A 15000-nucleotide genomic window follows, 5' to 3' on the forward strand; every position below is an offset into this window, starting at 1 on the left:
TTTAAAGGGCATTTGATTTTGTCTTTAAAATAAGGCATTCCAATGCAGCAACCAACAATTCTGGAACGTTTAATAGCATATTGTCCACAAATCTGTATATTTTTTGTATAGAGACCATCTTTAAAATTGAACAGTTTTAATTGTTTTCCATCCTTGCAGTAGTATTTTGTTCTACTAATTAGTGTACCATTGCAACAAATGTTGTGTATGCCATTATACATTTTATTGTCACAAAGTGAAGCTTGGCAATCATCTGGAATGCCTTCAGCTGGTTTCTGTTTTTGTATATTTCCACAGCACCTGCAAATTCCAAATGAAATTTTTAAGAGTTATTTAACACATTCGCAATAGTTTAGATGAAGTTGTTTGGAATAGTATAGCCATCTATAAGATTATGCCATGGGATGCAACATGAAGTATTATGATATCACATACTTGTATAATGTAGGTATTGATTTTGAATAATAGTGATCAATACCGATCAATTTTGCCAAAGGAAATTATAAGCACATAAGTTGTAGGCACAGAAATAACTTCTGAACATTTGTATTCAAGGCAGTTCAATGGGTGTTATGATGACATATCATACAACTTAACAATTTCTTACATAGCCACAAGGTCAGTAATGGAATTAGCTGATTAAATTAACCCCAGTACTTAACTTGGTACTTTATTACATTGGCTTTAGATAGCTATAAGATCTTGTTGAAATTTTAACTAATTTCTAATGCCTACAATATTTTAAGGTGACATTGAATATGCTATTATAAGTTTAAAGGATATATTTTAGTTGTTAAATGTCTCCAAATAACTTGTTGGATTGGTCAAAGTAATTGAGTAGAAAATGAAAAGTGACGCTAGCTAAAAGCTTTACTAAAAGAAAGTTAATAAATGTTAAGTAGCTAAATTTATCTTACATTGATTCATTACTTGGTTTATTATACAGTAAACCCTGACAGCAAGTAAATTTCTTTGGATCTTTATCATAATCACAATCATCTTTATTTCGGATGTTACCCTTATCTGTGCATTTCTGTAAAACATCATATATATATATATTTGAAAAGATTTGTAAATGTACCTCATGAGTAAGTAGATATTAAAGATAAACAAAAATGAAAATGCCACTTTTCACAGCAAGGAAATACACTTCATAAGAAAATACCGACCAAGTCTAAATTCTCTAAATTAGCAACACTGAGATTTTCATATATATATGTGTACATATATATATGTGTGTGTGTATGTGTGTGTGTGTGTGTGTGTGTATGGATTTGCAAGTTATTCATAAGAAATAAACAAAGGAGATCGAAGAACCTGATTTCTATTAAAATCACAGGGAGAACAACTTCACCACGATGACTCCTACTGTAACTATTATTGTTATTACTGCTGCTGGTTATTCGAGGGCTACAGCCACTCCTAGAAAACAAGATTTGACCACTATTTAATTTACAAACACAGACAGTAGTAATTTACTATCGCAGTGAGTTGAACTTACCATGCCTCCAGAACGAAAGGACCACATAACAGTAAACTATGAATGTTATTCTTAATTTTTATTTTCAATTTTATTTTATTAATAGCCCTCTTCTCTTCTCACATATTTTATACTCATTTTTGATAAGGTTTTTTCAAAAAAAACGAAACATGTAATGTAAATTAATTAAAACACCCAATTTTTTTAAAAAGTGGCATTTTCATTTTTGTTTATCTTTATATATATATATATAATAATATTAGGGACAAAATCCAAAATTACAGGTAAAAACTCAATTAAAATCAATTTATAAAATATTAAAATTAAATTGAGCTTTATAGATAAAATATATATAATATATAGTTTTAGGGAAAATAACCAAGTTTCAAGAACTCATCGATGAAAATCCACTATCACATATAGAAAAATTAATAATTAAAAGCACAATAAATGAGTATAATATAAAGTAAAGTAAATATCATAAGATAAATATAATAAAAAGATTACACGTGTTTCATAACTAATTTTCAAATAGAAAAGAAAAGAAATTTAAATCGATTAAAATCAATTGAAATTATCAAAAATAAATTCTATTCAAAAATATAGCTACTCGTCAGATTGTAAGTAGAACAATAATTAGATATATATATCTCAACCAACAATAAGTACCAAATGAATTAATATGAAATACTTATTATATAAAGATAGAAAAATTATTAAAAAATATCATAAAATCAAAATAATAACCATTCAATAATCATCCCTTCATCCATTATAATAACATGTATTTTATATACAAAAAACATCTTACATAAATTATCATTGTTTTAAATACAATTTGAACGAAGTTTAAGTTTAAAATAATAATGAAGATAAAATTAGTACATATTTAACCGGTGTAATAGTTAAAGCTATACTATTTAAAGCTAAAGACGTTTATTTAATTATAATTAAAATCAATTGAATAATAGAAAAATACAAGATTATTTATTTCTACAAACGTAATAATAAAAATATGAATGAAAAAATTAGGAAAGAAAAAATTATTAAGAATAAAAGATTAAACTTTATATATATATACAAAGTTTTAATTTTAAAAAACTTTAACGATATTATAAACTATAAAGATTAATAATTAATCAAATATTATTAATAATCGAAAATATATCAACACTATTCAAATCGAAGTTCTAATATTGTGCTTTTAAATATTAATTTTTCTATATGTGATAGTGGATTTTCATCGATGAGTTCTTGAAACTTGGTTATTTTCCCTAAAACTATATATATATATATATATATACAGGCGTTAAATGTGAAATATACTCTAGAATTTGATACAGTTATAGCTTAGTTAATGTGATAAGAATCTTAGAAATAGTAATGTCAAATTTTATGCTTGATAGTGATGACAATTAGTGATGAGTGAAACCATCATGACCAAGGAATGAGTCCTTGAGAGATTTAGTTATGAGGTAAAAAAAAAAAATGGGACATATGTAATACTCTTAGCTTAACTCTGTCAAATGTAATGCATGTATATTCACATTGTTTTGAATTAATCATGCACTATCTTGTAGCTTCAAGATTTCGATGATATAATTGCTTGTTTTTAGAATAACATTGTAGGTAGGTGTCAGAGGCCAGATCTGGCTAGTTTGCGCTTAAAACAGGTAGAATATTTGGGCTGCTAAAGAGTTAAGTTCAAGAGAAAGAGATCTAACATAAGGCATGGAAATGAAAGAGAGAGAAACCAAAAACAGATTTATAACTGTGGATATTGTGTTTTATGATTTTCTGTGTTTAACTACATGTACTCTTCTTAAATTTAGCAATGAGGAATCTGATTCTAGTGAAAGTTTTTTGGGGTATAAAAATTGTCAGTTTATTTTGTTAACCACCATTTATGAAAAACAATAGAAGATTCACAATCTTTTAACCCTTTCGTTACTGTATTTATTTTGAGATGCTCTTTGTTTCTTTCAATTACTTTAAATATAACAAAGAATTTAGTAAAATAACTTAGTTATATTCAGCTAGTGTTAGAAACATAAATTGTGACTAAGGTTTCGTGGAAGATTTTAATTCAAAACTTATGAAAACAAGACAATTATACTCAGAGCCAGAGCCGGTTTCAGCTGGATTGGTAATGAAAGGGTTAAACTCAGCTTTCAGCATCAGAATTTTCAGTTTGCTAATATATTTTGGAAGAGTTTTCTTTTTTTCTTCTGGAATTCATAAATTTTATTCTCTAAGTAGCAACATTGAAGAAATATATACAGCCACAATTTAACCCATTGCATATGTAATTCAGAAAAAAATTATGAGCATCAACAGCTTCTTCTTGTTAACATAATCTCAATCAGAGTATATTATTCCAATTTTCTTCTCATATTAAAGTTTCCTATCTTTAAAGAATTTAGATAATAATCTCAAATTTGATATTTGCTTTAAACCTTGACCTTGGTAATTATACCATAAGTTTTCAAGTTTCAATATGAAGTGTAACAGATCTGGTTTTAGTAAATTTCTGTTATCTCTGTTCAGAAATTGTAAAGTTTATGCTCCTAACTTATATTTCAAGAAGTGCAATGCAATTTTACATCAACAACAATATGAAAGGTTTACCTGTGTTTCGGAATCATATGGAATTTTTGTTCGAGAACTACCTTGACAACAAGAATCTTGATTATCTTCTGTCTTATTTATAATGCTATACTTGCAACATACTTGTGTTTTGGAATTATATGGGATTAAAAAGCATTTACTGAAACTGGAACTTGTAATTTTACCTGAAATTAAATTATTTAATTAAACATCTCAAATATTAACTGAAGACAGCCACCCTAAATTAATTTTTTTATTAATATCTTCTATAAAAGAAAAATATAAAGAATATAAGAATATTCATTCAATACAAATCATGAAAACTCTCTCTCTCTCTCTTTTTCTCTCCCTCTCACTTTCTTCCCTCCCAATATGACACAATATTTGATCAATGACTGAATTGTGACTTTCAATTACTGGATCTCCATTGTCATCAACATTTTGAAGTTTATTTCTTCCCAATGGCATGCATTCATGATCCATTTCAATTATTTTCCATCTCTTCTGTGAATCTCAGTGTTTTGATATCTAACCTCACTACTTCACCCCACATTATCCTTGGTTTTCTGTTACAACTACCCTTCACACGTAGTTCATTGCATGTTGTCCATTCCTATCAGATGCCTATATTGTTAGAGTTATTTCTCCTATGCACAGAAGCCAGTACCTTTGCTCAGTAACTCTCAGCACACTTGTATTCCATCTTTCACACAGATCCAATGAATGCTTAATATTGGTAATGTATTTTTTGATGGTAGTTTTGAATACACAATTTAACAGAACATAGTATAGCATCACTATCACAACCACCACTATTGTTGTCGTTGTTGTCGTCCTCAATGTCAGTGCCACTGCCATAGTCATCGTTGTCCTCATCATCATCACCAACATCATCAATGCTTTAATATGTGTTTCTCTATGCAGGCATAAATTGGACAAACTTACCAAATAGTATATCACTATTCATCTGAGTCTTTTATTATTGAATTTGTGCCTCTAAAAGAGCTTTAAAGTCAAAGAAATCTCAACCTTTCACAGAAGAGAATCAGAATTCATATTAATCTCCTTGCACTCAAATTATAAGCACTGAAAAAATACTTGTGTAGGACTATAAGCAGCCCTGCCTGAATAAGCAAATGAAATTCTTGAAATTCATGTTTTTTTTAGTCAAATGAAATGAAAATAGATTATATCTGATAGTCAAATCTTATCAAATTCAGTAATTCTGCACAAATTTTTCAGTTTGTTTCAAATGTATTCTTTAAAATATACTCACAGATTTGAAACAAACTAATGTTTTTTCTATAAACATTCCTGGTAATAATGAATAGAAATTTAATTTATTGAGGAATAGAAATTTAGATAATTTGAAACTAAAATCCAAATTAAACACTCACCATCCTTACATCCATGTAATGCTGGATTATATTCACTACCATTACAGCATGACATACTATTTTTAATCACTGAAAGAAAACAAAATACAGAAAATAATTTTTAAATTCTAAAGAATGTCTTTAACTAATGTTACATTTTCTCTTAGGCATAGTGTTATTTCAGCAATGGATATAAATGTCTTTCAGTGCATATGAGTGAAGAAAAATATATCTATAAAGATAACAGAAATTTAAGAGCTGAAATATCAAATGATTTATTTGTCTTTGGTGCATAAAGAATTGTGCAACAGAATTCAACACAGATCTATTAATTACTTCTGCAGAATATAAAAAAGGCAACTCAATAAGTTTATTCAGATTAAAAAATCAGTGTGCATCAAAAATTGCACAAAATATATAAATATATAATCTAATCATGTTATTTTGAAATACTTTCCTTCTGTTTTTCCTCATAATCAATGTAACCTTCAGATTCTTGCAATCACATAAAATTAGTTACAGAGGGTTTTTTAAATCCTGCTTATTTATTGTTAGTACTTTATCTGTAGTCTTTATTCCAACTTACTAAATCATAAATCAACTTCTTTGCTCAGAACTAAATCAAGAATTAAGTCTTCCACAAATCTGAACAGGATTTTCATATATAAAATAATTCACCACTTTCAAGCATAAATATTTCTACTTAAACACTAAATTTCAAAGATATTAGTGGTGGTCTGCATTAATATAAATTACTTCAATAAAGTAAAGTCAACCTCTGTGGAAATTGAAATCAGGACATAAACACTGATGACAGCTGCTAAGCATTTTGCCCTGCATGCTAACGACTCTGCCAATTAAAATATAAAACAAAATAAAATAAACATAAAATAATAAATAATAAGAATGAAAAATAAAATAATGAAACTTTAATAAAGTTTTAAAAAGAATGGATTATATCAGTGTGCTATGGTGAGTAAAGAATTCTAACATTTTGAGCAGGATTTTCTAAATTGGTTTGAATAAAAATAGTATTATAAAACTCTCTGTGATTGTAACTAATTCTTGGATTGTAACTAATTCCAATAAATCCCACACCAATCATTATCTATCTTTTACTCCCAATTTGAGTCTTCTAAAGATTCACAAATTACAGAAATCTAAACCTTTCAAAGAAGAAAATATTAGAAAATGCTATGTCTCATGCATGGAAGCATGGAAAAGTGGATGTAAAAACAATGATAACCATTACTATTATCAGATTTTGACAAAAAAATTGTTTTCCGTTAGCATCCACTTTCTTAGCAACCATATTTGTTCCTCAATATTTGTTAAGCAAATATCTTAATTTGTCCAGCCAAATTTTAGGAATAAGACTCCCTCTGCAGTCAGGATGAAATTATTCAAATCATAATTGTTTCACTTTTATTTTCTTTATAAGATTACTACATACATTGAGTAAACCATTTTTTATATATCTTTTAAAAAGTTCTGCCAAATTTTACAAATTATACTCCCTCCCTAATCAAGTTCAAATGATTAAAATCATAAGTTTTATAAAATTGATATAACTACCTTTCTTTCCACAGCATTGTGTATCGTTGTCAGGAAATTTTATTTCACCATCACAGCATATTTGAGAATTAGTTATCATAAGTTTATGACCACAACATTCAGTACCAATTTTCTTTCTTTGTCCAGTTAATTCACCTGAAGTTTCCAAATATTCACATATAAGATTTATCCAAATTTTAAGAAATTAATTTATAAAAGCTGAGATCATCAAAACACAAATTGTTGATAAAATATTTGTAATCCTTGCTAATCTATTTCAAATTGATGTTGCCAGATAACCCAACTATTAGATAATAAAATTCAAGAAGTTTTGTAAATTAAACAAGTAACTTTCAAAAAGACTAGAAGCAAAATGGGTGTTATTTTGGCAAAATGTGTTACATATACTTTAAATTGATTGTAGTAAAAAAGGTGGAAGTAGAAACAAAGGAGTGTGAAGTTAAAAACATTTACTTCCATTTAGCTGCATCTAAATCCTGTCAGAACTGACTTTATCATTCACTCTTCCAAAGTTGATTAAAATAACAACAAGTGATATAACGGAGTCAACCCTATCCCACCACAATAAAAAGTGGCCTTCAATCTCAATAAGAAACCAAGATATATTAAACTTTAAACTTAGCAGAAAATGTTGGTTAGTTGAAAGTCAAAACATCATATAATGGATTCCTATTGGTCTGTCAAAAATATAATAGGTTGTTCTTATTGTATACAAAAATGGAAATTATGCAACTAAGTTGATTCACTTACACTACCTCAAACCTGAATACATTTAAATGATGTAGTGTACTGCATTACATTTTCTAATATCATATGGTTCAGCTTGTGTCCATATGATATTAAGAGGTAAAGTGACCAAAAAAATTTGCATGATTTATTTACTTTTTTATATAAGATAGTCAGCAGGGGAGTGACAGAGGCTATGATTTTTGCAATATGGTTGCATGGTTAAAAAGTTCACCTTGCAAACACATGGTTTTAAGTTTGGTACTACAGTACAGCGCCTTGGTAAAATGTCATCTGCTAGAACTCTATATTGACTTATGCCTTGTGAGTGAATTTGGTAAATAGAAATAGTGTGGAAGCCTGTCTCATGTGTGTGTGTGTGTGTGTGTGTGTGTGTGTGTGTGTGTGTGTGTATGTTTGTAAACTATGGACACATAAGAGATGCAGTGGTATCACAGGTAGATTAACAGATTGAGTAGTCTTTGTATGTGGCAGATGTGCAGGAACAATAAGCACTATGAGCACACAGGAATTAGATTCTTTCAAATGCCCAGGAGGTTCTCTTGAGGTTTTAGATAGTTTCTGTTGCCTAATTAGCAATGGTGGAGGATGCTCTGAAAGTATTGTTTCTAGAATAAGAATTGAGTTGAGAAAGTTCAGAGGGCTATTACCTCTGTTGGCAACAAAAGGCCTCTCTCTCAGAATGAAAGGTAGACTATATGATGCTTGTGTATGAACAGCTATACTTCATGGTAGTGAGAAATGGGCTCTGAATGCTGAAGACATGCATAGACTGGAGAGAAATGAAGGTAGTATGCTCTGTTGGATATGCAACATCAGTGCACATGTACGACAAAGTGCAAATGTATTGAGAGAAAAGTTGGGCATAAGAGGAATCAAATGTGGCATACAAGAGAGAAGACTATGTTGGTTTGGACATGTGAATGAGATGTGATGCATATGAGTGAGGATAGCTGCATAAAGAAGTGCCTGTCACTGAAAGTGTATGGTATCCGTGGAAGAGGGAGACCCAGGAAGACATGGGATGAAGTGGTAAGGACTGATCACAGGAAGTAGGATTTCACAGATGAAATGACCATGGACCGAGATGTCTGGTGATATGAATTTCACTAGTCAAAAACAAAAGTGAACACATCCCACACAAAGGAAGAAATAAAAATCTTGATGAATTCTGCAACCACATTGAGAACTTCCCTTACCACACCATGCATAAACAGACAGTTAACTCAAACTTTAACACTACACAATGGAAGGAACTAATAGAACTTCAAAATAATGAAGATATTACGATTAAGGAAGCAGATAAAGGAAGTGCAGTTGTAATAATGGACACATTATACTATAGAAATCTAGTAATCTCCATGCTTGATGACAATCAACATTATGAAAAAGTCACAAACTACACCCTGCAAAAAATAATGAAAATTCTGTCCTCACTAATTAAACCCATGGAAATGAACTGACAACCAAGGAGATTGATTTACTAACAAACTTCAAATGCAAACCTAGCCTCTTCTATGGTCTGCCAAAAATACACAAAAGCCAGATTATAAATGAAACCATTAAAAAATCACCAAAGACATACATACATACACCAAACCCGGGGGACCTAAAACTATGACCCATCATAGCTGGCCCAGCCTGTGAAACACACAGACTAAGTCTATTTATGGACATCCTCCTAAAACCCTTCCTTAAACACATCAATAGCTATATCAGAGATGACTTGGATATGTTAAATCACCTTCCAAAGAAAGTCAAGGAAGAAACAATCATGGTTTCATTTGATGTGATTAATTTATACACCAGTATACCTCATAGTTATGGACTGGAGGCAATTCAGTTCTGGCTGGACCAATTCCCAGAAGAAATCCCAAACAGGATCAGTAAAGAATTCATTACTAATTCGGTTGAATTCATCTTATGAAACAACCACTTCATGTTTGACAATACTTTCTACTGACAAAAATCCGGAATTGCTATGGGCACTAGGGCAGCTCCAGTCATTGTGAACCTAACGATGGGTTACTTAGAAGCAATAATATACCAGGAATCTTTATCTACCTTTGGAAACACCCTTTCCCAATACATAAAAGAAAATTGGAAAAGATTCCTGGACGACTGTTTCATACTCTGGAATGAAAACACAGATACACTCCTGAAATTCAAAAGTCTATTGAACAGTGTCAACCCAAACATACAGTTCACAATGGAATACAACCAAAAGGAGCTCCCATTCTTGCATATACTAATTAAAAAAGAAAACCTAAAAATAGAAATGGATATATTTTACAAAACCACAGACGCCAAACAATATTTATTATTTAATTCATGCCACCCAAGACACACCAAAACAAACATCCCCTTCAACCTTGCAAGAAGGTTATGCACAATAGTGTCAGAACAAAATATCAGAGACTTTAGACTACAAGAACTCAAAAACACACTAATTGACAGACACTACCCAGTTCAACTCATAGAGGATGGAATCAGACGTGCATCACAAATCGACATAGAAAGCTTAAGAAAAGTTAAACACAGCAACACACCTTCCCCGAAAATACTGCTGTACATATCCACATACAACCCTAGAAACAAAGAAGCCTTCACCGTCATCACCCAAAACATACCAATGCTACATAAGGACCCCAAATTAAAGGAAATTTTACACACACACAAAATCATTAAAAGCTACAAACAACCAAAATCACTAAAAAAAGATCCTCACAAAGGCAAAATTATTTTCTAAAATAACAGATGCAAAAGTGAAAAAATATGGTCGACCGAATTGCGCAACATGTCCAAACCTTCTAGAAGGTTCAGAATTCCTTTTCAAAGAGGGACAAAAATCAAAATCAAATCTGATTTTACGTGTGCCTCAGAAAACCTTATTTATGTCATAAGATGCTTGAGCTGCCACGAAAACTACATAGGGTCCACAGGATTATTGCTCAGACGCAGAAGCACTCTGCATCGACAGCAGATTGCATTCCCAGAATACCGAATGATACCCTTTAGTGAACATATTGAGAAATGCGCAAAACAAATGCTACCACAATTTATAATCTTTCCATTCTATCAATATGCCATTGGAACACCAACACAAATTAGATTAAATAAGGAAACCTTCTTCATTCAAAAATATAAACCCAAACTTAACCATTGCTAACACTTTTAAATAAGGAAATTCACCTCACTGAGAGAAAAAATATAGAACAAAACCTAACATTCTATTCCTTCTAAACCAAACCATGGTAAATTAATCAAAATCTATCACCTCCTACATTTCGATTATCTCCCTTATACCGGAAAAAATTCCTGATTACCTCCCCCTATCTAGAACTCCATTTTATACACTGGAGCGAAGACATGTTACGATACAGGTAGGGAAATTTGAAAAGACAACACAAAACCGGCTATTTCTCCAAATACAATGTTTCTGTACCCAAAATTTTATAACATTTTTCTGACATAACAATTTAAATATACACTTTAACCATGTAACACAAGCCTTCTGTAGTTTTTTTCACTCTTGTTTATCTTTTATACATCCAACCACGTGCTTTCACATACCAACTTTCTCACCTATATATATATATATATATATATATATATATATATATATATATACATATTTATATGAGTATGTATATGTGTACATATATATATATATATATATATATATATATATATATATATATATGTATGTATGTATATGTGTACATATATATATATATATATATATATATATATATATATATATATATATATATATATAATTAAGGGATCAGCAAACAGTTGCTTCACCACATACCGAAGTTCAGAAATAGCAGCTAAAAAGCTGAGACTCCAACAGATAGCATTACTTGTAACTCACAAAGGCAAAACAAGAAGAAAAAACAATGAAAACTAACCAGTCGAAGTTAATCATAGACGCGTTTCTGGATTAGGAGCGATAACACTCCATTTCCTTCATCGGTATGATATTCTAGTTGTAAATTCAACTGTTTGCTGATCCCTTAATTATGTTTATAAATGTATAAGAACTTTTATATAAGTTCTCCACCGATAATGGTGTTTACATACCGAAGGGCTTGGTAAAAATTATTAATTGTTAATTTATTAATAAATTAATAAATTGATAAACCTTTACCATTTTAATTGTAATAATTATATATATATATATATCATCATCATCATCATCGTTTAACGTCCGCTTCCCATGCTAGCATGGGTTGGACGATTTGACTGAGGACTGGTGCAACCGGATGGCTACACCAGGCTCCAATCTAATTTGGCAGAGTTTCTACAGCTGGATGCCCTTCCTAACGCCAACCACTCAGAGAGTGTAGTGGGTGCTTTTACGTGTCACCCGCACGAAAACGGCCACGCTCGAAATGGTGTCTTTTATGTGCCACCCGCACAAGAGCGGTGATATATATATATATATATATATATATATATATATATATATATATATATATAAATATATATATATAAATATATATATATATATATATATATATATATATATATATATATATATTCATATGTGTATGTATATGTGCATATACTTTTACATATGTGGACATGTATTTGTATATATATTTTTGTATATTCGTCTGCTTATCTATATGTGTGTATGTTTGTATTTATGTAGATGTACAAGTAATTTCATGTGCGCATTTTTATGTGTTCATTGTGCAAGCTAAACAATGTATCTAATTGTTTTTAGATACTTTTCGAATGCCATCATGTAACACTCTTTTCCCTTTCTCTCTCTAATTTTCTGTCTCTCTTTTTTTATTTCTTTTTCATCTTTTCCACTGTTTTCTTTATGCCCCTCCACTTACTATTTTCTGATTTTTTCCTTCTCTTTCTTTTGCCTGTAACAACTAACTTGTATAAGCATAAGCCAGATTTTGTGCATGTGCATATGTGTGCATGCTTACATACATATGCATTTGTATATATATATTTATGTCTGACTATATATGTCTGAGTATGTATGTAGCTATGTACCTGCATCTGTATGTTTAGTGTATATATGTATATTATAGATGGTTTGGTATGTGTATATACTGCTAAATGTATATGTAATCTAGCGTGAAAAATTTTTTTAAACAGATATATCTTTTAATTTATTAATTGATTAATACTTTACAGCTAATTATTTACCCTTGGTATTCAGGCCTTGTCCTTCTTTATAAGCTATTTTTGATTTAAGGTTTTCTTCGATTTTTATTTGATTTTATACTGCAATTTGTTATTGCACACAACCGGTTATTGAAAAGACTGTTAGTTGAAAGGACCAATGAAACAAGACCATTTTCAAATGTGTATCTATCAAACTAATTGTATATTTTTGCTTATAGCCTTATTTTTGTTCCATTCTAAACAAAACTGTCCGACGAATGGGAACGTGAAGCTCTGAGTAACAGTTTTTGTGATATTTTGTGATATATATATATATATATATATATATATATATATATATATATATATATATATATATATATATATATATATATATATATATATATATATATATATATATATATATATATATGTGCATCAGCATGGCCGCAGCTCTAAGCTGAAACTTAAAAAAAAAAATTTAAAAAAATAAAACAATAACAAACGAGCATATGCATACACACGCACAGGCACATGCACACCCACGCCTACCCGCACATATAGGTGCACATCTGGGCACAGGACATCGCAAACAAAACATAGACAAGAAAACAATAATAACCAGAGCACAGAAAACACACAAATGGCTGAGTACTCCACAGACATGCTTAACATTAATGTAGTTCTCAGGGAGATTCAGCCTCACACAGAATATGACAAGGCTGGCCCCTTTGAATTACAGCTACAACTCGAGACATATATATATATATATATATATATGTGAATGTATTTGTGTGTGTGTGTGTGTGTGTGTATAGTATAGGTTAGTTAAAACATGTTTGCAATAATGAATGTTGTATGGTGGAAATAAACGCAATTACCAAACTTTCATTCATAAATCCATTTATTATTTCTTTCTTGTGCATTTCAATTTGTACATTAAGGTTCTTTGAATATGTACGATGTATTTTAAGGTTAAATAGTAATTTTGTTTATGTTTGTGTAACAGATATTTTGGTTGGATTATATAGTCATTGGTGTTACATTACTTTCTATATTCTGTAACTGTCACAATATACTTTTCTAGGCCTGAATTTTTTGTGGGGAATGGGCCAGTTGATTAGATTGACTCCAGTACACAACTGGTACTTAATTTATCAACCCCGAAGAGATGAAAGGCAAAGTCAACTTTGGCAGAATTTGAACTCAGAACATAAAGACAGTTGGTCATAATATACAAACATTTCTCATTGCACCAGTACACTGTTTACACTGTACAATGCTTACATTCTTTGTTTTCCGTGAATTTTTCACAGGTCCAGCTAGTATATATAATTATATATATATATATATAATTCTTTTACGAGAATGATATCAACTGTGACTTTGAAGTTTCAACCAGCTAAGCCATCATCAGACAGCCTGATGATGGCTTAGCTAGCTGAAAATGAATCACTCTCAATACCATTGTTGTTAATAATATATTTGAACTCTACAAGCATATGGAGTACTCCTTCATATTAATGTAAAATTGTTTTTATTGTAACTGAACATAAAACGTGTGTGTGTGTGTGTGTGTGTGTGTGTGTGTGTGTGTGTGTGTGTGTAGACACACACACACATCAGTTGAGTATCTCATTCGTTGCCAGGTAATTTTCACAACAGAATGCCTTTATTTCAAATTCTGTTTGTTCCATGTCAGAACATGTCTCCTCCAATTGTTAGGCCTCTTGATCAGGTCAGATTTCTGCGCAGGAGAAATACCTAGCTAAGGATAAACCTCTGTACCTGGCTTTCGTTGACATGGAGAAAGCCTTTGACAGGGTCCCCCGATCCCTTATTTGGTGGTCAATGAGGAAACTTGGGATAGAAGAATGGTTAGTGAGAGCTGTGCGAGCCATGTACAGAGATGCTGCCAGTAAGGTGAGGGTTGGAAATGAGTACAGCAATGAATTCCGGGTAGAGGTAGGGGTCCACCAAGGTTCCGTCCTCAGCCCCCTCTTATTTACCATAGTCCTCCAGGCAATCACAGAGGAGTTCAAGACAGGTTGCCCCTGGGAGCTCCTCTATGCTGATGAC

General features: G+C 30.9%; 1 protein-coding gene across 3 annotated transcripts in view; it reads right to left on the bottom strand.

The window, feature by feature from the left end:
- The window catches only part of LOC106872991 (uncharacterized), a 97904-nt gene that overhangs the window by 13303 nt on the left and 69601 nt on the right, over window positions 1-15000 (bottom strand). For all 3 annotated transcript variants that reach the window (XM_052971695.2, XM_014920181.3, XM_089359813.1), the window contains exons 5-9: window positions 7039-7173; window positions 5485-5553; window positions 4109-4272; window positions 918-1033; window positions 1-300 (exon numbers count right to left, since the gene is read on the bottom strand). The exon at window positions 1-300 is cut by the window's left edge. In XM_052971695.2, coding sequence (XP_052827655.1) covers window positions 1-300; window positions 918-1033; window positions 4109-4272; window positions 5485-5553; window positions 7039-7173 — 784 coding nt within the window. The remainder of the gene's footprint in view (window positions 301-917; window positions 1034-4108; window positions 4273-5484; window positions 5554-7038; window positions 7174-15000) is intronic.

Source organism: Octopus bimaculoides, chromosome 11 (genome assembly GCF_046866305.1).
Source record: "Octopus bimaculoides isolate indiv1 chromosome 11, ASM4686630v1, whole genome shotgun sequence".
NCBI classification, from domain to species: Eukaryota; Metazoa; Mollusca; class Cephalopoda; order Octopoda; family Octopodidae; genus Octopus; species Octopus bimaculoides.